This window comes from Thalassophryne amazonica, unplaced genomic scaffold (genome assembly GCF_902500255.1).
Source record: "Thalassophryne amazonica unplaced genomic scaffold, fThaAma1.1, whole genome shotgun sequence".
NCBI lineage: Eukaryota > Metazoa > Chordata > Actinopteri > Batrachoidiformes > Batrachoididae > Thalassophryne > Thalassophryne amazonica.
In genome coordinates, this window is record NW_022986246.1 from 369,384 (window position 1) to 393,130 (window position 23,747).

The 23,747-nt window shown below is 44.0% G+C and overlaps 1 protein-coding gene across 1 annotated transcript in view; it reads right to left on the reverse strand.

Moving 5' to 3' along the window:
- LOC117505783 overlaps positions 1–23,747 on the reverse strand; it is a 283,549-nt gene that overhangs the window by 179,971 nt on the left and 79,831 nt on the right. Inside the window, 3 exon segments of the mRNA XM_034165323.1 lie at positions 6,248–6,355; positions 16,506–17,320; positions 17,524–17,772. Of these exon segments, the coding sequence (XP_034021214.1) occupies positions 6,248–6,355; positions 16,506–17,320; positions 17,524–17,772 (1,172 nt within the window).

Below are 23,747 nucleotides of genomic sequence, written 5' to 3' on the forward strand. Positions count from 1 at the left end.
TCCACTTTGCGTCTGTCCATTTCAAATGATCTCGGTCCCAGAGAAGGCGGCGGTGTTTCTCGATGTTGTTGATGTTTGACTTTCATTTTGCATGGTAGAGTTTTAACTTGAACTTGTAGATGTAGTGATGAACTGTGTTAACTGACAATGGTTTTCTGAAGTGTTCCTGAGCCCATGCAGTAAGATCCTTTACACAATGATGTTGGTTTTTAATGCAGTGCCGCCTGAGGGATTGAAGGTCACGGGCATTCAATGTTGGTTTTCGGGCTTGCCGCTTACATGTAGAAAGTTCTCCAGATTCTCTGAATCTTCTGATTATATTATGGACTGTAGATGATGGAATCCCTAAATTCCTTGCAAATGAATGTTGAGAAACATTGTTGTTAAACTGTTGGACTATTTTTTCAATGCAGCTGTTCACAAAGTGGTGATCCTCACCCCATCTTTGCTTGTGAACGGCTGAGACTTTTGGGGATGCTCTTTTTATACCCAATCATGACACTCACAATTAGTGTCCTCAGTTCCCAAATGCTTATTGAGTGTTAGAAGGAACACAGTGGTAAACATACCACTGTCCCAGCTTTTTTGAAATGTGTTGCAGGCATCCATTTCAAAATGAGCAAATATTTGCACAAAAACAATAGTTTATCAGTTTGAACATTAAATATCTTGTCTTTGTGGTGTATTCAATTGAATATAGGTTGAAGAGGATTTGCAAATCACTGTTTTCTGTTTTTATTTACATTTCACACAACGTCCCAACTTCATTGGAATTGGGGTTGTATGTATATCTACAATGACAATAAAGGCTCCTCTTCTTCTTGTATATTTACTCAGTGTGTGAATGGATTTAATATTTTAAACAGTCAAATTGTCTGAATGATCATGTGACGACTGTAGCTTTAGCTGCTGAGCCAATGAGCAGTGTGTTTGCCCTCCTTCTCTTAAAAGGATTCTGCTATCTGCTACAGAATGCTGTACTGCAGTGGTTTTCAAACTGTGAGCAAAGGGGCGCAAGGGATGGGTATCGAGAACCGTTAAGAAATTATTTTATTCACCGACATCAATAGCCTTTTTACTTAACGATTACCTTATCGGTCCTACAGAGTGGCCATTGTTTTTGAGGGTGTTTGTCGGGAAAATGATCATTTCTCCACGTTGATTACAGACCCTGCAGCAGGTCTGTAATCAACCGCTTCTGTAATGGCTCTGCTTTGAAGGTTGAATGAAGCAGTGCTCCGATCCGCTGCTTCGTTGGTTCACTGCTTCGCTGCTCTTCAGAAGCAGCAAGTTCGCTTCGAAACCCCTCAAAGCCATTTAAAAATGTCAATCGTGAGTCACTTTTGTGCGGATTAAAGTCACTAACTGGGACTCCTGTCTTGTTGGGAGAAAGAAACAAGAATCGTCCTCCGTTCCATTGGCACAGCTCCAAACACTGTGCGGCTCTCTGCCGAGTCACGTTAGAGTCCAGAATTAATGACTTCAAAGTAAATCGCCGTTTAAATCAAGTGACACCTCTTTCCAAACGCTGGAACACAGACAACAAACTACAACAGACTAAAACGTGTTTGTCCTCCCAAAATGAGACGTCCTGCATTCTTTATGAATGACACAGATGCTGACGTGCAGCCGGCTGAGTTCAGCTCAGAGGTACGGAGTGATATTTGTGCCATTAATGTCTGAAAGGAAATGCTTTTGGCAAAAACTACAGATTTTGTTTATTTCTATTTATGTCAAGGATCCAGTGACCAATTTCATATTTATTTACTTTAAGACTCAATAAAATGTTGACACAGAAAACCTGTAAAGTCTACTTTTAAGGAGGTATTGATAAGGGAATAAGGGTGGCACATCTGGCTAAGGGGTGTAAGGGCAACAATCTGGTCCTCAACACCTCAAAAACGAAGGAGGTAATTATTGACTTCAGGAGATCAAGGGGAGGAATACATCTCCCCCTTTACATTCACGAGGAAAGCCCCTTTCACACCGGGCCAACTTTGAGTTGCATCATGACGCCGCCACGTGGAAGCAACCCAGTGCCGAGACAATGTAGCTCAACGCCAGAACAGCGCGAGGGACGCAAAGGACAAAGCAAATCGGAAGCCAAAAATTAAACGTTTCATTTTTTTTTTGCGTCCTGTGCTCGACGCAGAAATTAAGTGGTTTCAGCGCAAGTCAGGGCAAAGTAACAGTACTCAGCGTGACTGGAAGCCACACCCTCACAATACAACATTATCTGACGCCAATTTATGATTCCTGCTATGTTCCATTGTTCCTAAACTATAAATCAGGCAGGATTGTTTTTATACCATGTACACAGTAAAACTACACGCTCAAAAAGAGCACAGAAAAAAATACTGACTGCAGCCTGGCAGCTGCTGCAGCTCCTGCAGCTCCTCGCTCTTAAATTCTCTCATAACTGTGTTTAAGTAAAATCCATAAAAGTCCTGCTCACAGACTGATTGCCAGAGACAGGACATGTCCACATCAGTAAAAAGTCTGGACATCTCCAGTCAACTCACAGACGATTTGTTCGTGCACCCACATGTGAACAGTTAAAAGAAAAAAAAAAAAATTGTCTGGCTGCAGGCAGTTCCTCGCTCTCCACTCAAACTCTCTCATCACTGTGTTAGAAAAAGGACAAAAAAGGACATAAGTCCTACTCACAGACTGAATGTCAGAGACAGGACATGTCCACATCCAGCACAACTCCAGACATCTCCACATTTACACACGGACGGTTCGTTCATGCACACACGCAGCTCACAGTCAAAGGAAGAAAGATAAACTATAACAGAACTCAGAGTGCACAGTCTGTCTGCAGCCAAACTGTGCACTCTGATTCCTCTGTGCAGAGAACCTGCAGGCTGCGTCCTCATGTCCTATCTGCCCCCTGCTGCGCGCACCTGACGCAGACATTCCTGCGTCGTCATGACGCCACAGGAAGCAACTCGAAGCAGCCCCGCTGTGAAAGGGGCAGAAGTTGTTGAAAGTGTGGAGAAGGTGAAGTTCCTTGGCGTCAGTGTTTCTAACCGACTGTCCTGGACCGCCAACACCTCAAATCCGGTCAAAAAGTCTCAACAGAGACTCTTCTTCCTCAGGAAGCTGAGGAAGGCCCAATTACCCCAGGGACTGATGCTCAACTTTTACCGGAGTACCATCGAGAGCATCTTCACGAACTGCATCACAGTGTGGTTCGACAGCTGTACAGCTGCTGAGAGGAGGCCCTGCATAGGGTGGTGAGGCAGCCCAGTGCTTCCTCACCTTGACACGCTCTCTGCTAGCAGACTGAGGAAGACGGCTCGTGACATTGTAATGGACACAACACACCCCGGGAACTCCTTGTTCAAACCTCTACCGTCTGGGAAGTGGTTCAGAGCAGTAAAGGCCAGCACAAATCGTCTGCGAGACAGCTTTTACCCCAGAGCCGTGGCCTCCATCACACCCCGTCCCCCTGCTCAGATACGAAACACACACAGCTGACAAACTGTGGGTGGAACTATATGGACTAAGATTTAAGTTATACGCTACACTTACCATCCTCACTTGCAATTCTGCACAGTGAACTGTTGCACAAACTGCTTTAAGTGTTCATATCAAGCATTGTGCAAACCTTTTTTAATGTTTTTATAAGGGGAAGTCAAGGGAAATTTCATTACACATTGTATAATGACAGTAAAGTGATTCAGAATTGATAAGGAGCAGGTCGATGAGTGAAATCGATGGATAAAATCTTATCAATACCCATCCCTGTAAAACTGAATTAATATTATTTATGTTAAAATGTGTTAGTTATGCCAAAGACAGAGATGTTTAAATGTGTTAAAAAGGATAGAATATAAAGTTCTTTAAAAACATGTTTAAAAGGTTTTCAAAGGCTATAAAATGTGTAAATGCATCAGTTCCTTAAAAATACATATTTTTCTCTTTTCTGCAAATATTTGTACTTATGTCTCCATATATGTTTCTACATGCTTTACTTTTTCTTGTTCCCCCTTTTTAATATTATTATATTTAAGTAAATATTGGAGAAGTGGGGTACAATTAGTTATACCTAACAGCTAATGTTATCTTATCTAGCCGTCCGTAGCTACGTTCATCGTAGCTTACAAAATAGTTGGTTCTTTTGTATTTGATAATCCACATTAATTCATACTTTTGTCCACATTTATTTTATATGTATTTGCTAATACTGTTACTGTAGGTTTAACTACGCTATTATACTTTATACACTAATTACCATTTTTGTTTATCGTGTTAGCTTGGTGGATACAGTTGGCTTATTAACAGCTAATTTAGCTTATTTTCATTATTTACAATTTTATTTTATGGTGTAGATTTTTAATGATTCATCAGTTTATGTGTTCCTTTAAAGATATCAACATATAGTACCTTACGTTTCCATTTGATAGAATAATGATTATACTTTTTATTTTCCTATAGTATGATAGCAGAGTTACTTTAGATAGATACCAGTACACTCACACACTCAAAGTTTCTGTTTCTATAATAAAATACCAGATTTATAGCTTAGCCTACTAACTATATTTAATTTTACTACTAGTCTACATACTAAATTACCTATACTACAATCTTCTCCTGTGATGTCTTATTACTTATTATATTATATATCCTTTTTTTCTTGAGCTGCTTGGGTGGGTAGGGAGAGTTCCCGTGAGATAAAAAAGCTTTTTAGCCAACCATCCCTGGTTCTCAAGACCAGGCACCTAAGTGGCTCTACTCTACTCTTTTCTACTCTCCTATTTTACTCTTCCATTTTACTTTATATACTAGCATAGTTCCCCAGCCACATGGGGTGTGTAGCCAGTACATTGTGAGTGCCGGCCCCAAGCCCGGATAAATGAGGAGGGTTGCGTCAGGAAGGGCATCCGGCATAAAACAAGCCAACCCAACTATCCAGACTAAGAATCGAATTTCCATACCAGATCGGTCGCGGCCCAGGTTAACATCCGTCACCAGTGCTGTTGCCCAACAGGGTGCCGGTGGAAATTGGGCTACTGCTGGGCGAAGACGACGAAGAAGAGGGAGGCCAAAGAGGAGGTTTATGGATGTGCTGAGGGAGGACATGCGGGCGATTGGTGTGACAGAGGAAGATACAGAGGACAGGGTGAGATGGAAACCATTGATCTGCTGGGGTGCCCCCTAACGGGAACAGCCGAAAGGAAAACAAGTTCCACCTTAGAATTGGAATATAATATATAAGATATACCTTACTGAATTTTCATATACTTTTAAAATGTGTTTAAGATGTGTAAAAGAATAAAAAGAAACAGGCAAAGATGTTGAAATTGTGTGTTTGCATGTTGGTGGGTGGTGGTGGGGGTGCAGCTGTTCATTTGCTCTCTGTGGGGGGAGCGCAGCTGTTCATTTGCTCTCTGTGGGGGGAGCGCAGCTGTTCATTTGTTCTCTGTGGGGGGGGGCAGCTGTTCATTTGTTCTCTGTGTGGGGGGGCAGCTGTTCATTTGTTCTCTGTGTGGGGAGCGCAGCTGTTCATTTGTTCTCTGTGTGGGGGGGGCAGCTGTTCATTTGTTCTCTGTGTGGGGGGGGCAGCTGTTCATTTGTTCTCTGTGTGGGGGGGGGCTCACTTTCCCTGCTCTATTGTCTTCTCTGCTTTTTTTGGTGGCAGCGTTACAGCGCCACATACAGGTCTAACATATACAGTGTTTTCAGTGTCCCACAGCTGATATGGAACATTATTAACCAGTTCAGGAACCTTTTTGGTTTATTTATTAATTTCTTGTTCTAACCGGTTTGGGATGAAGCCCAAAAAAATGGAAACTTTAAAACACTATTTTTGTTCAGAACATATCAGTTGAAAAAAAAAAGAAAAAAAATCTGGTTCAAAGCTCTGATTGATTCATTTCTTAGTCTGAACAGAGCAGATGCCCCCCCCCCCCACACTTTTTTCCCCTTTCTATTTTTATGTGTTCTAAATAAAGAAATATTCATTCGTTCATTGGTGGGCGGGGAAAGTGTTAATCTTTGCTCGTGCACAGGGCCCTGTGGTGACTGACCACATGATCTGGTGTCGTAAACATAACGTTGGTTAATTTGCTTGCTGCCACATTACCGTGGTGACCTGTGTGGGTTTGTGACCCCCCCACTGACACACATCATTTGCTGTGGCAAGCAAATCACGGGAGGCCGGTGTGGACGAGTCATAATTTCACTGTGTCACCTCTAAATTCACCCAGCGACAAGCTGACAGAGGTCAAAAGTCAGGTACCTGTTTGACTCCAGTCCTGCCTGGTGAGAACTTCCTCTTGGAGATGGCCGGTTTTCCCATGCCAATCTTTGGAGTGAGGCGGATCACTGTGGAGGGAGGAGCCTGGGACTGAAACGAGAAGAAGCACTTCAGTGGAAGACAGAGCAAAGAGAAGGAGCGAAGAAAGACCACGCAGATGAAGACTACAGGCCCTACTTACTGTGTCTTCGAGGGACACCCCAAGTCCAAGCACATCACCACACCCACATCATGTTACTGTCCCGGATGGCAACCACCCAGATCACAGGTGGGCAATTATTTTTTGAAAAGGGCCAAATGAGAAACAGAAAAAACTGTGGAGGGCCAGGCAAAAAGGCTAAACTTAAGTCTGCACAATAATAATTTTATTCCTGTATGAAAAGCAGTAAATAGCATTGTTCTGACAAAGTGATGGATGTTCTGATTAGAAATTTTTAGTATGGTGGTGCTGTTGGGAACTGTCACCGCACACAATGCTTCCACCCGGGGTCCGATCCCACCTTGTGCCAAAGACAAAAATGAAAATCTTTTAGTTTTGTTTCTGGTCTGATTCTGTGCTGAATTGTTGATGAGTTAAATGTATCTAAAATGTTTGTGTTTCACTGACACACTGTATGTAACAAATGTGCAATAAACTTATTTCAAAGAAAGAAAATCATGTACAGAAAGACCATTTAAAATGTGGGAGATTCTAGACTTTTTTACACATTTCCACTGCATAGTTTTCTATTTGAAAAGTTTAAATTCCCAAGTCAGGGTGTCACCAGGCTGGTGGCATTCATTCACTTCAAAGTGTTAAAACCTCACCGTGTACTTGTGATTCAGATTTTGACACCCCTCTATATTGTCAGAAAATAATATACGAGGTCTGTTAGAAAAGTATCCGACCTTTTTATTTTTTTCAAAAACCTGATGGATTTGAATCACGTGTGCTTGCATGAGCCAACCTTGAACCTTCGTGTGCATGCGTGAACTTTTTTACTTTTTTCACACCTGTCGATTGCGTCATTTTCTGGTAAGCAGCCTTTGTGTGAGGGCATGTGTTGTGCTCTGTTCGGATTTTCATTTCAAGGAAAATGGCGGAATGACTGCAGCAGCACCGCATCAATTTTTGCCAGAAACTGGGCGACAGCCAGGTGGAAACCATTCAGAAGATTCAGATGGCTTTCAGTGGCTTTTCAGTCGTGTGACTATCTGAGAAACTGCGGAAGAGGTGGGCCTCATTTTTCGGAGTCCAGCATGTCCTGTGAGACTTCAACACGAAGGCGCTTTTGCTCCGTCAGCAGCAGCACGAATTTCGCCGCCACTCTTTTCATAGCCAAATCTTCACAATGGAATGTGCCAAAAAAAGTGCTGATGTCCACCTCTTATGCAATTTCTCGGACAGTCACACGACGGTCCCACATCACCACAGCGTTCACTTTGGAAATGATCTGGTCATTTCAGCACGTTGATGGCCGCCCGGAGCGCAGCTCGCTCTCCACCGTTGTGCGGCCGTCTTTAAACCGGTTGTACCGCTCCTTAATCTGTGTGATGCCCATAGCATCGTCACCGAAGCCGTCTGAATCTTCTGAATGGTTTCCACCTGGCTGTTGCTCAGTTTCTGGCAAAATTTGATGCAGCGCTGCTCCAGTCGTTCCGTCATTTTCCTTGAAATGAAAATCTGTCGAGAGCACTACACACGTCCTCACACAAAAGCTGCTTACCAGCAAATGACGCAATCGACAGGCGTGAAAAGGTTCACGCATGCGCACGAAGGTTCAAGGTTGGCTCATGCAAGCACAGACCTCGTAAAAATAGAAAAACCAAAGATCCAGCTTTCCTCCACGAGTCAGCAGGTGCATTTCTGGAAAACGTCTCATTACTCTGCATTTTACTCTGTGCATTGCACATTTTAGGAAAAGTAGAAACATCCTGCTGGCTGACAGACAGTGAAACGAACACTGCTTCATCCGACAACAAAGCTTCTAAGCTTCCATTCGAAAGTAAAGGTTCGGATTTACAGAGCCTGCAGAAAGACGGGAGGCGACACATATCACCCCAAAACTCTTCATTTTTTCCAGAGTATGTCGGACTTTGGATTCTAACGTGTGGTGACGCTGCTGTTTGTGTCGCTGGACACTGTTTTAGCGCTGCCGTGAGTGTGCACGTGAAATGTTGCCATGATGGTGTTTTTGTGGTGGAGCAGACAAGTGGGTGACTGTTCAGGTTTTTCTTCTTCTTCTCAGTGGAGCTGGAAAGGTTTATTTTTATTTTACTTTGAGCGTCTGTCTTGACGTCAGACTGTTCTGTAACAGAGCAGCGCACACCACACTTGCAGTGTTCACGTGCACTAAGTTTTTGCACAGTGGAAAGTGGCTCCATTTACCGTGACTGCATCAAAATTAACAGCTATCACTTAAAAAACAAGTCATCATAACACAACATCACACTTATGTAAACTTTGGAATTAATCTGTGGTTCTGTTTTTAGCATTAGCAGCATTTCACTTAAGTGCACATTTTCCTCTAAGAACTGATGTCGGAAACACTTGGAAATGTTCTGATTTCAGTGCAACATGTCACTTAAAAAATAAAAGAACGGAAAAAATTCTGGGTGGTGATGCGGCGAGGAGCAGCTGCGTGCTGAAGAGCAGGGGACGTTTTGGCTTAATTTAACTAATTATAGACTGACTACTTTATTAATTTCTACTACAACAACTATCGGAACCTCAGAACTCATGAGTAAATCCAGCTCCAAATGCTCCAAACCATCAAATACGCTCAAAATCGATAAAATGCTAAGTTCTACACAGCCTCGGGCTAACGAAGCTAACACAGAGCAAGTTAACTCAGATAATCCCACGCGTATGGAGGCTAACAATAGCCAAGTTAATATCCCTGGCCACAGTCCAGTTAGAAATGCATCTGCAACAAGAGATGATACTTCTGAAAGGGACACAGGAAACGTGGCAGAAATGCCAGTGGGTGACTTTGCATCATTTGCTGGAGAAATTAGAAGCATGTATCGCAAACATCAAGTGGATCTACAAAAGGTTGGGGCCGATGTGATAAGGATCAAAGACAGCATGAACTCCCTAACAACAGAGGTGTCTAACTTGGGGAACAGAATCAGTGAGACCGAGGAGAGAGTGTCCATTTTAGAAGACGGCCACACAAGCCTAGCCAGCATTATGTCCGACCTAAATGACAAAGTTGCTCGAGACTCGACTCCAATATATGGAGAACTACAGCAGACAAAACAACCTGTGGATTAAAGGAATTCCAGAGGATACTGAACAAGGGGGAAAAGTGGTTGAATGCGTGATGGATCTACTCCGCTGTTTAATGCCAGACACCGAGGAAGCTGACAATATGGTGACTGAGCGAGCCCATCGCGTGCCTACAATGAGACAGCGTGACCGTCAGGACAGAGCGCCCCCCCCGGCACATCTTGGTGAGATTTTTGAGGTATGGAGACAGAGAAAAAGTTCGTCTCAGAGCCAGGGATCTCGGAGATTTGCGCTGGAATGGGAAAAAGGTGGAATTTTTCCCCAACTTCACTAAAGAGGTATGGGATAAGTGGAGCAAGTTTACAGAAGTGAGGCATTTGTGCATGAGGAAAGGACTACGGTACACACTACAATATCCAGCGGTGTTCTGGGTCACACTGAGAGGTGTGCGTCAGCGATTTGAGGATCCCGCTGCTGTGAAGAGGATCGTAAGTGACTATCAAATGCAGAATAAGGATGACTAAATAAACCTCACAAGGTATACAGTAAATTATCACAATGCCACTATTATGCCTACGACAGTGGATACGAGTGTGTTGTCACTAATAATGTGTGTTCTGTTATTTTATTGTGTGTGTCACGCAAACTACTGGAGAAACATTTAAGCAACTTATTTTCTTATAGTTAAATGTTGCTGTTGTAACAGTTTTTTTTTTTTACAGTTTTAATTTTGGAGTTACTTCCTGACAGAGATTCAGAATTTATATTACGTAGGCAGTCAAATTTAATATTGACTAATTGCCTAACGTCCGGCTTGGAAGACCTCTATGCTTTCCACACGGACTGTTCAAGGTGTCTTTATTATCCCCAAGGGGGCAAGTTGGTTTGCAGCAGCAGCAAAAATACACACCAATGCACACATCCAGTAAAACAATAACACAAAAAAATAGACAATTAAAAAGATGAACAACAATTACAGTTAGAGAGACTGGTTTAAAACACCAACTGCAACCGGAATAAAAGAATTTTTAAATCTGTTGGTTCTACACTTGGGGACAGTGAACCTGCGGCCGGATGGCAGCAGTGTGAACTCAGCCCACAGAGGATGGCTGGGGTCTGAGGAGATCTGTCTCACCCTTTTCAAAAGATGTGTCCTGTACACATCCTGCAGTTTTGCCACAGGTGTGCACAAGGCTTTGTAGGTGCTTTTTATTCTTCATAGAAAGAGCACCAAACCAACATATAAAAGAAAATGTTAAAACAGACTCAATAAAACATTCTCATAAAAGTCTTCTCAACATTAAAATTCTGCAGTTTCTGATAAAAGTGCATGTGCTGATGGGCCTTGGAACAGAGGGAATCAACTTGAGCCTCGAAAGTCAGTTTGTCATCAATAATTGTTCCCAAATATTTGTACTGATGCACCTCTGAGCCAAAGAGCACAGGACAGAGGGGAGGAGGAGATCTCCTAAAGTCAATATGCATCTCCTTTGTTTTTGAGGAGTTTATCCTTAAAAGAGGCCTCACACCACTCAATAAAATCACACACCACAGGACCGTGCTCAGTGTCCGGGCCCTTCAGAAGAGAGACAATCACAGTGTCGTCCGCAAATTTCAAGATATATCGGCCGCCGTGCCGACTTCTGCACTCATCAGTGTACAGGACAAAGAGGAGAGGCGAAAGGACACACCCTTGAGGTGATCCTGTGGAGGACAAGAGGACATGTGACAGAACACTGTTGACCCTAACACGCTGTGGTCTGTCTGTGAGAAAGTCTGTCTGCCAACAGACAAGGTTGTGTCCTATATTATAGCTGGACAGTCTCTGCGCCAAAATGTGTGGCTGAAAACAGTTAAATGCAGATGAAAAATCAACAAAGACCATTCATGCAAAAGAGTTAGGGCTCTCCAGATGAGAGGAAATAAAATGAAGCAACGTTCCCAAGGCATCGGCAACCCCTCTGCCAGACCTATAAGCAAATTGTAGAGGGTCTAGCCCAGGGGTAGGCAACCTGTTCCAGAAAGAGCCATGAGGGTGCAGGTTTTCTTTGCAGCCACTGACTCCACCAGGTGATTTCACTGATTAACTGATTCCATCTGCTCAAAGTGATATTAATCAGTAAAATCACCTGGTGGAGTCAGTGGCTGCAAAGAAAACCTGCACCCTCATGGCTCTTTCTGGAACAGGTTGCCTACCCCTGGTCTAGCCTATCCACCACCTGGCTCAAAAGTTCAGACTGGACAATTTTTTCCAAAGCTTTTCATAACTATAGATGTCAGAGCTACAGGCCTGTAGTCGTTATTCGACTTTGCCAGTTTGTTCTTTGGTACAGGAACAATAATTGACTCCTTCCAAATTTTTGGCACACACTGACGGTAAAGAGATTGTTGAAAAATAAAGGAGAAGATCTTAGATAATTGTTCAGCACATTTTTTTAGGATGCGTCCACTTATACCATCTGGACCAGCACTTTTTCTCTCCTTCACTCTTCTGAAAATGCCAGTTAGTTTACCAGCCTCAACATTAATAATTTGGAGCTTACTATTAATGGGCCTAGGCAAGTTCCTTTTAAAATCAAAAACATCAAAACGATTATAAAAAACATTCAGTTCATTTGCCAACACCAAATCAGACTTGTTATCACAAGTAATGGGGGCACGGGAGGTTTGCATCCCCATCATAGCCTTGACACCTTGCCAGGCTGGGCGGGAGTTTCCTGAACTCAATAAATTTTCAATCTTGTCTTTGTATCTAGTTTTGGACACTAAGTTCCCTTCTGTGGTTTTGAGTTGGTGGGGGAGTGTTACTAACTCGATCATGTTCAAGGGATGGGAGCCAGTCAGTTCTTGTTTTTTTTAGGCGTAAATAAACAGATAAACCAACTGTTAAAATCTAAGAAGAATATAAATACAGATTTGAGATGGAGTCAACAGTCAAAGTATCTTCCTGGAATGCAAATGGTCTAGGTTCTTTCGTCAAAAGGCGGAAATTGTTCAATTATTTCAAACAAAAGGGCTCTGATGTAATTATGTTACAAGAAACACACATGCTAGAGGCAGACACTGATAAAATAAAAGACAGGTGGTATGTTACAGCTTTTCATAGCACATACTACCAAAAAAGCGGGGCGTATCGATGTTATAAAAAAAAAAAAAAAATCAAAATACAGATTCAATGAGAATATAAAGATAAAGATGGGCGGATATTGATTCTGCTGGTAAATACAGAAGGGCACAATATAATTCTGGGTAATATATATGCTCCAAATATTGGGGACCCTAATTTTTTCTGCATTTAAAGAACATTATTTTGGAGTTTGGTGATTTTCCTGTTATTGTAGGTGGGGACTTTAATCAAGTCCTAGATGTCTTTTTGGATAGATCTGGAAAATATGTTCCTAAAGCTAATCAAACACAGGCATCTATAAAGACTTTGTGTAAAGATGGAGGCCTCCACAATGTATGGCGACTGTTAAATCCCTCCGCCCGAGATTATACCTTTTTTCTAGTAGGCATAATGTATTCACCCATATAGATTACCTTTTGATTTCTCATTCATTGGTAGGAAAAGTAGTGAATTATAATAGTGGCACAATTGCATTAACTGATCATGCTCCAACTGATCTTGCTTTTCAATGGGGAGCCCCAAAAGATAAATCTATGGGGTGGAGAATGAATACTAGTATCCTCCACAATGAACTTTTTTGCTTGAAGCTCAAAAATGACATACAACAATTTTTTGAAGCGAATAATGGAACAGCAAGTCAGAGCTCAGTGTGGGATGCATTCAAAGCCTATGTCAGGGGCATATTAATACAACAATCATCTCTGCTTAAAAAACAAGACCAAATTAAAATTTCAAAGTTAGAAGATGACATAAAAAAGTTTGAAAAACATTATAGAGACAACTCTAGCTCGCCCACACTAGCTGCGCTGGTAAAAGCTAAATACGAGCTGAATACGATTATATATAAAAAAAAGTTGAATACTCTCTTTACAGAATGAAACAAAAAATGGTATGAATCCGGCGACAAAGCTAGCAAACTACTGGCCAGCCAACTTAAAGCACGGCAAGCTTCCTGCCAAATTAGTGCTGTTCAAAATAAACAAGGAAAAATAATCACAAAGAAATTAATATGGTTTTTAAAGATTTCTATAAAAACCTCTACACTGAAGAAGGCTGTTTTTCAATACATGAAGCAGAGGAATTCTTTGGTCAACTTCATCCCCCAAAATCTCTGAAGATCTGGCTAAAAATCTGGAACAACCCATAACTCTGGAAGAATTAAAGAAAACTCTAAATAGTTCTCCCAACGGAAAGACCCCTGGTATTGATGGGATACCAAATGAATTTTATAAAGAATTTGAATCACAACTTTGTCCGGAACGTTTAAAAGTATTCAACTCTGCCATCTCTTCTCAAAAACTACCTTCTTCGATGTCTGAATCATTAATCACCCTCATACCCAAGAAGGGGAAAGATCCTTTGGAATGTGGCAGTTATAGGCCCATCAGTCTTTTGTGCTGACACTAAAATTTTCACAAAAATCTTCGCAATTAGAATCAATAAGGTAATATCTGAAATAATAGACTCTGAGCAGGTGCGGTTTGTCAGGGGTATGTCTTCCTCTGATAGCTTGAGACGTTTATTACATCTGGTCTGGAAAGCACAAGACTCAACTGACCCTATTGCAGCTTTGTCACTGGAGGCCGAGAAGGTGTTTGATAGAGTTAGCTGGAGCTATTTACTTATTTATTTTACACTAAAATCTGGATTTGGTAAAATTCTTCAAGACATTATTAAAATGATTTATACAAATTCTAAAGCAGTAGTAACAACTAACGGGTTGAGATCCTCTGTATTCTCCCTGGAGCGTGGGACTAAACAGGGCAACCCCCTTTCGCCCCTGCTTTTCATAATATCTCTGGAACCATTGGCTCAGGCTATCAAACAGAATGACAAAATAAAAGGTATATGCAAGGGTGGTCACAATAACAAAATGTTGATTTTTGCCGATGATGTATTAGTTCTGATATCTGATCCTCAGAAATCTGTACCTTCACTTCTAAATGTGATAAATACGTTTTCGAACCTATTGGGATATAAAGTAAACTGGACTAAATGTGAAGTAATGCCCCTGTCTAAAGCATGTTTTAAGAGTCACTTTGATAATTGGAAATTCAAATGGTTTACAAAAAACCTCAAATATTTGGGTGTTTTATTAAATCCAGGGTTGGGTAATATTGTGGTAGATAACTATGAGCCTCTGATTCAGAAAACTGACCTGCTTCTAAAAGGATGGGATAAACTCCAGATTTCGTTATGGGGCAGAATACAGGCAATCAAAATGGTTATTGCTCCTAAATTGAATTCTCTCTTCAGTTTATTGCCTCTCACAGTTCCACAATCAATATTTAAAACAATAGACAAACTAATAAATACATTTGTGTGGGCAGGCAAACGACCCAGAATGACTCTTAAAAAACTCCAGGAAAGTACAACCCATGGAGGAGTGAATCTGCCCAATTTACAGCTATATCATGACGCCTTCACAGCTGCCCAGATAGCTTCACTTTTATTAAATAGGGATGATAAACCGTTGTGAGTACATCTGGAAGATGAAATCAACGCCCCGTTTAAGGCTGAACACTATTTGTCTCAAGTCCCCAGTGTCACCATTAACTCCAACCCAGTTATAATGCATACGCAGAAAGTGTGGTTGCAGCTTAATAAAAGGAAAAAAATGTCCCCTTTCCTCGTTGGCTCAGCGTCAATTTGGAAAAATCCTTTGCTTATGATAGCAGGGAAGACTGTATTCTGGGGACAGTGTTTTAATAAAGGAATTCGTCAGATAGAACATGTTTTTCATGATAAGAAATTTAAGACTTTTGAAGATCTTCAATTAACTTACGGCCTCTGCAGCAAAGAATTTTGGCAGTATATCCAGCTGAAGGACTACCTGACAAAACTAACGACATCTTTCTCTACTATTCCTTCATGAGATGACGCAACACTATAGTGCCACTAGATGGCAGTATAATGGTGTGTCACAGATCCATTGTCTGGGGGGAATCTGATTTTATTCTTTGATTTCCAGATATTTGCGGGCCAGTCTGAGTCAGCTAAAGGGCCGGATACAACAAGCGAGCCGTAGAATGTCCAGGTGTGACCCAGACAGACAACCAGACCATCATCATCTCACAAGGTAACAGACTCATCTGCCACAGCCAGGTGAAACGTGGGCGAGTCCTTGACCTTCTGTTGCTGGGGTCCTCCACACCGAGATGCCTGTGTCCTACATCACGTCCAGAGAAACTCCACATGTGGACTAAATGTGGTGTCTGATGTTCCCTCACAGTGTCAGTGATCTTCCTCATCTGAGGAACGGTTCTTTGGACACAAAGTCAGTCTAGCAGGACCCAAAGATCCTCCACAGACACCTGGGACCAAAGACATCCACTCCTCCCCTGAGGACACTGGTTAGAGTCCAAGTCTGACAACAAGACAGTGATACAGGAAGCACCAGGACCCTAAAGATCTGAACCATTGTTCTCCTGCAAAGTCGGCCTGTCATGATAATCGACATATCAACTTACTGGTGGATACATAAATATGAACATGATCATTCTGCTGCTCTCCATAAGTTGGCCTTGACACGCGTCAACACCAACAATTCAGAGAGTTGTGAGGCTTCTTTTGTCCCCCTCAACCTGCTGTTTGGGGGGGGGGGGGGTGTCTGGGGGCTCAGCTCCCTCTGCCCGCACACACAGTGTGAACAGCCAGCCGAGTCACCTGCAGAAAGCTTTGAGGAGGACACGGGTTTTGTTCCACAGACATGGGAGTGTTTCAGATTGAAGTCGACGTCAACGGGCCGCTGTGTCAACTTTACTTTAAAAACAGTGGCAATGAAAAATGTAAATACAACGAACCAGAAAACATGGAACAACAACAACAGGGCAGGAGACGAGGAGGTACAGCAGGAGGACAAGACAGGACAGAGAGAGCCAAGTGCGGCTTGCTGAGTTTACCTGCGACAGAGGCAGGAACTCTCTTGATGAAGAGGAGGCCCTTGGGGGAGGTGACGGTGGTGAAAGTGGGGGAGGCGTGACAGGAGTTCTGACGGGGGAGGTCTCAGGGGAGGCCTCGGTGGAGAAGGGTGACTTCCTCAAGCGTATGGAAAGATCATCTGAAGACCTGGGAATCCTGGGACGGTGAGAGGCTGGCTTTGGTGGTGGACTGGGAGTGTGGAGATGAAGGACTGATGCGAGAGGATGAGAAGGTGAGGTCATCAGCTTCGTCACCTCCATGTCTTCAGAAGGGTCCAGGTCCAGAACCGGGCTCACGGGCTCCTCCTCTTCGCCCTCTACTTGGTCCTGGTGCTCAGCATTCTTCATGTTTGCTTCCAGGTTCTGTCTCATTAGCTGCTGCTCATTAATGTCAGCGACCTTCATTGGCTCTGCCTCCTCTTTCTCTGAACATGCAACATGCGACAGTGCCTCCCCTTTGGCGGTTTGTGTTGCTGCAGCGAGCGACAGGGATAGGCTCTGCAATTGGCTGACATTACTCACTGATGTCATGTGACAGGAAAGTTTTCCTGGCACCGCTGGTTCCTGATTGGTGGGCTCCTCCGTCTGGGGGACAAGTGTCATTGGACGTGAGGGGTGAGGTGGAGCGTGTGCAGATGAGGCATTCACAGCTCTGAGTCTGGAAGGAGAAAAGGGTGACAGGAGAGAGGAGGCAGGAGGAGGTGCAGGGGACAGAGGGGCGAGGACGGGGGAGGCAGAGGAGGCACGAGGTGGTGACAGACCTGCCGCGGTCAGGGTGGGGCTCAGTGACGCCACATCTGCAACACACAACAGCAACGCAGAGTTAAGTCTGCTGACTTCACCATCATTACAGTGAACAAGTTCAGAAACCACTGATGTCCATCAGATCATCTGCCGCATTCTCACAAGCTGCCACAAGGGGTCAGAAATGGAACAAAACGAAACCGCAATAGTAACAACAGCAACACAAAAGCATCTCTGTGACCTCAACACAACTCACCTGAAGGATGTCTGTCTGACTCCTCCTCCTCAACAACAGCATCACCTCCCACACGCTCTCCAGGCTCCTCCTCCTCCTTGACAGTTTCACCTCCCCCGTGCTCTCTAGGCTCCTCCAACTTCTGAACAGCAACACCTACCCTACACTCCCCAGGCTCCTCCTCCTCGACAGCTTCACCTCCCCCGCGCTCTCCAGACTCCTCCTCCTTGTCAGGCTTTGCCTCTTTCTGCTCTTCCATCAAATCTCCATCTGGTGAAGATGTGAGACAAGCAGCAGCCACACGGTCAGAAAGTAAATAAATAAACTCTCAGAAACACTTCTTTAGCCTTGAATTTCAATTCAATTTTATTCATTTCTATAGCACCTTCTCATGACAGTCACCTCAAGGCGCTTCACACAACACATTCACAACAGAACAAACTGAATTCAAATAAAAAAGGCACAACAAAAATCATAAAAGAATAAAAAGAAAATACAAGCCAGACATAAAAACATAATATATTAATGATAAAACAATCTAAAAAGTGGGTTTTTAACTCTCTGGGGTCCGAGGGCATTTTTTTTTGGACAGTTCACTCTCCTGGCATAAATGTTTTATTATTGCTGTTAACAGCTCTCCCTGCTTCCACAATCAAGTTTTATGTCTCTTTTTTTTTTCAGGACAACCTGTGCTTTCAGAATATATATGTTTTTGTTGTGTTTTATAAGTGGAATAAAGGTTTACAATCAAAAATAGGCAAGAATAAAATTAAGCGAAAAATAATTTTCCACACACATTTATTCAAAACACAGCAAACTATAACAAACTGTTCTGACACTTTATAAAGGTAATTTGAGGTCTTGTGTGAAAGACTACAACAAAACGGTTCAAACAATAAACACAAATGCACATTTTGAACAATATATACAAAATGGTCCATGCGTTTTGTTGTCCATTGATATGGTAAACAGTGCTTTACTCACAGAAAGCAACAGAGTTATCCAGTAACATTCACATGCAAACTAGTGGAGCAATCCTGATAGTTACACACTCTTTGTTTGAGCACGTGAGATTGTCATCAGAGGCTCTCTGTGTGCTCCTGCTTTCACTGATCGCTGTGCGTAATGGCACAGGGCGCACTGAGTATGTACTAATAGTATGTACTCAATGGAGCACCCAGGGGGCTATTCAAACGGGCCAACTAGTAACATCACTCCTGAAAACGATCTTTGGCTTTTCACGTGAGGTAAATCTGCCCTATGATTGGACTTTGTAAAACCATGTGACAGTGAACCAATTTCGATTGGACACTCACATTGCGCACGTCATCACACAGCTTCTATGAGGAGTACAAAGATGGCTGATGGAGCGGACTGGTTCGAAAGTCCGCGGAGTTAACTTTTCAGCAAAAAAAAAAAAAAAAAAAGTAAGTTTCTATCTCACATCATTCAAAAGTTATTTATAATTTAGTAAAACCTGGTCTTAGCCGTCGTATACAACAGAGTCAGCCTCAGAGGGTTAATCTTGATGTAAAAGTCTTCACCAAGTCCAACAGCTTTATAGTGGCAGGGAGATCGTTCCACAGAGCAGGGGCACAGGAAGAGAAGGCTCTGCACCCCCACAGACTTTTTATTCACCCTTGGAACACACAAAAGTCCTGCATCTTGACAATGCAGAGCCCGGGCCGGTACGTAAGGTTTAATTAGGTCAGCTAGGTAGGGAGGTGCCAGTCCGTGAACAATTTTATAGACCAGCAACAGAACCTTAAAATCCGATCTGGCAGAAACAGGAAGCCAGTGAAGAGATGCCAGAATGGGTGTAATGTGTCAAACTTTCTGCTTTGTGTCAAAAGTCTGGCTGCAGCATTTTGCACCAATTGAAGACTGCAATAAACCAGAAAATAGAACATTGCAGTAGTCCAATCTAGAAGAGATAAACGCATGGATCAGGGTCTCAGCATCAGCCATAGACAGGATGGGACGAATCTTCACTATATTTCGCAGGTGGAAGAAAGCAGTCCTAGTAATATTTCTAATGTGGAGGTCAAAGGACAACGTAGGATCAAAAATTACCCCAAGGTTCCTCACTTTGTCAGTGTGATGTATGACACACGAGCCGAGGCTGAGTGTTAACTGGTCAAATTGATGCCAATGTCTCACTGGACCAAGAACCATCATTTGAGTCTTATTAGAGTTTAAGGCTGAATCTCAATTATACCCCTCGTCCCTCCCTCTTACCCCTTCCCCTCCATTTTGTGTGGGCACGAGAGACAGAGGGGTGTCTCAATTCTATTTTTGGAGCGAGGCAGAGGGCTACAAACCCCTTCAAATGGAGTGAATCTGGATGCACACTCCGCTTGGAGGGGTAGGAGGAGCTTACCGCTGTCTCCACAGAAACAAACATGGCGCCAAAAGAGCCGCACAAATGTAACGGATTTCATTACAAATTACGCTGTTTAGAAAGTTATAACTTGCCAAAAAACTTTACAGGCAGTTGTCTATGACAGCAACGTGTCACATATATTCAACTAATTTTAGCAAAACACAGGCAGCCAAGAATAAATATGAAATGGTTTTAAATGACTAGTTTCTTTGAAGACAGGCAGTGTGAAACTGTACTTTGCTCATAATTCCAAAATTCACTGATCGAGCTGCAGAGATAACAGGGCTCAGCTGGAACACACACACACACACACACACACACACACACACACACACACACACACACACACACAAACCACGATAACGGGACTCAACTGGAACAGACACACACACACACACACCACGATAAAGGGACTCAACTGGAACAGACACACACACACACCACGATAAAGGGACTCAACTGGAACACACACACCACGATAACGGGGCTCAGCTGGAACACACACACCACGATAACAGGGCTCAGCTGGAACACACACACCACGATAACAGGGCTCAGCTGGAACACACACACCACGATAACGGGACTCACCTGGAACACACACACACCACGATAACAGGGCTCAACTGGAACACACACACACACCACGATAACGGGGCTCAACTGGAACACACACACACACCACGATAACGGGGCTCAACTGGAACACACACACACACACACCACGATAACGGGGCTCAACTGGAACACACACACACACACACACACACACACACACACACACACACACACACACACACACCACGATAACGTGGCTCAACTGGAACATACACACACACACCACGATAACGGGGCTCAACTGGAACACACACACACACCACGATAACGTGGCTCAAATGGAACATACACACACACACCACGATAACGGGGCTCAAATGGAACATACACACACACACCACGATAACGGGGCTCAGCTGGAACACACACACCACGATAACGGGACTCAACTGGAACACACACACACCACGATAACGGGGCTCAGCTGGAACACACACACACCACGACAATGGGACTCAACTGGAACACACACACACACACCACGACAATGGGACTCAACTGGAACACACACACACACCACGACAATGGGACTCAACTGGAACACACACACACACACACACACACACACACACACACACACCACGACAATGGGACTCAACTGGAACACACACACACACACACACACCACGACAATGGGACTCAACTGGAACACACACACACACACACACACACACACACCACGACAATGGGACTCAACTGGAACACACACACACACACACACACACCACAATAACGGGACTCAACTGGAACACACACACACACACCACAATAACGGGACTCAGCTGGAACAGACACACACACACACACCACGATAACGGGGCTCAGGTGGAATAGAGACAGACACACACACACACACCACGATAACGGGGCTCAGGTGGAATAGAGACACACACACACACACGCACCACGATAACGGGACTCAACTGGAACACTGACACACACACCACAATAACGGGACTCAACTGGAACACACACACACCACGATAACGGGACTCAACTGGAACACACACACACCACGATAACGGGACTCAACTGGAACACACACACACCACGATAACGGGACTCAACTGGAACACATACACACCACGATAACGGGACTCAACTGGAACACACACACACAGACCACGATAACGGGGCTCAGCTGGAACAGACACACAGACACACACACACACCACAATAACGGGGCTCAGCTGGAACAGAGACACACACACACACCACAATAACGGGACTCAGCTGGAACAGAGACACACACACACACCACAATAACGGGACTCAGCTGGAACAGACAGACACACACACACCACGATAACGGGACTCAACTGGAACACTGACACACACACACACACACCACGATAACGGGACTCAACTGGAACACTGACACACACACACACACACCACGATAACGGGACTCAACTGGAACACTGACACACACACACACACACACACACATACGATAATGGGACTCAACTGGAACACTGACACACACACACACGATAATGGGACTCAACTGGAACACTGACACACACACACACGATAATGGGACTCAACTGGAACACTGACACACACACACACACCACGATAACGGGGCTCAGCTGGAACTGGAACACACACACACACCACGATAACGGGACTCAACTGGAACACACACACACCACGATAACGGGACTCAACTGGAACACACACACACCACGATAACGGGACTCAACTGGAACAGATACACACACACACCACGATAACGGGACTCAACTGGAACAGATACACACACACACCACGATAACGGGGCTCAGCTGGAACAGACACACACACACACACCACAATAACGGGGCTCAGCTGGAACAGACACACAGACACACACACCACGATAATGGGACTCAACTGGAACACTGACTGACACACACACACACACACCACGATAACGGGGCTCAGCTGGAACAGACACACACACACACCACGATAACGGGGCTCAGGTGGAATAGAGACACACACACACCACGATAACGGGACTCAACTGGAACACTGACACACACACACCACAATAACAGGACTCAACTGGAACACTGACACACACACACACACCACGATAACGTGGCTCAACTGGAACACACACACACACACCACGATAACGGGCTCAGCTGGAATAGACACACAGACACACACCACGATAACGGGCTCAGCTGGAATAGACACACAGACACACACACACACACCACGATAACGGGCTCAGCTGGAATAGACACACACACACACCACGATAATGGGACTCAGGTGGAATAGAGACACACACACACACCACGATAACGGGGCTCAGGTGGAATAGAGACACACACACACCATGATAATGGGACTCAACTGGAACACTGACACACACACACACACCACAATAACGGGACTCAACTGGAACACACACACACACACCACACACCATGATAATGGGACTCAACTGGAACACACACACACACCACAATAATGGGACTCAACTGGAACACACACACAAACACACACACACCACAATAATGGGGCTCAGCTGGAACAGACACACACACACACCACGATAACGGGGCTCAGCTGGAAAACACACACACACCACGATAACGGGACTCAACTGGAACTGACAGACAGACACACACACACACACCACAATAATGGGAGTCAACTGGAACAGACAGACAGACAGACACACACACACACACACACACACACACACCACAATAATGGGAGTCAACTGGAACACACACACACCACGATAACGGGGCTCAGCTGGAACAGAGACACACACACACCACGATAACGGGCTCAGCTGGAATAGACACACACACCACGATAATGGGACTCAACTGAAACACTGACACACACACACACACACCACGATAACGGGACTCAACTGAAACACTGACACACACACACACACACCACGATAACGGGACTCAACTGAAACACTGACACACACACACACACACACCACGATAACGGGACTCAACTGAAACACTGACACACACCACAATAATGGGACTCAACTGAAACACTGACACACACACACACCACAATAACAGGACTCAACTGGAACACACACACACCACGATAATGGGACTCAACTGGAACACACACACACACACACCACAATAATGGGACTCAACTGGAACACACACACACCACAATAATGGGGCTCAGCTGGAACAGACACACACACACACACACACACACACACCACGATAACGGGGCTCAGCTGGAACTGGAACAGACACAC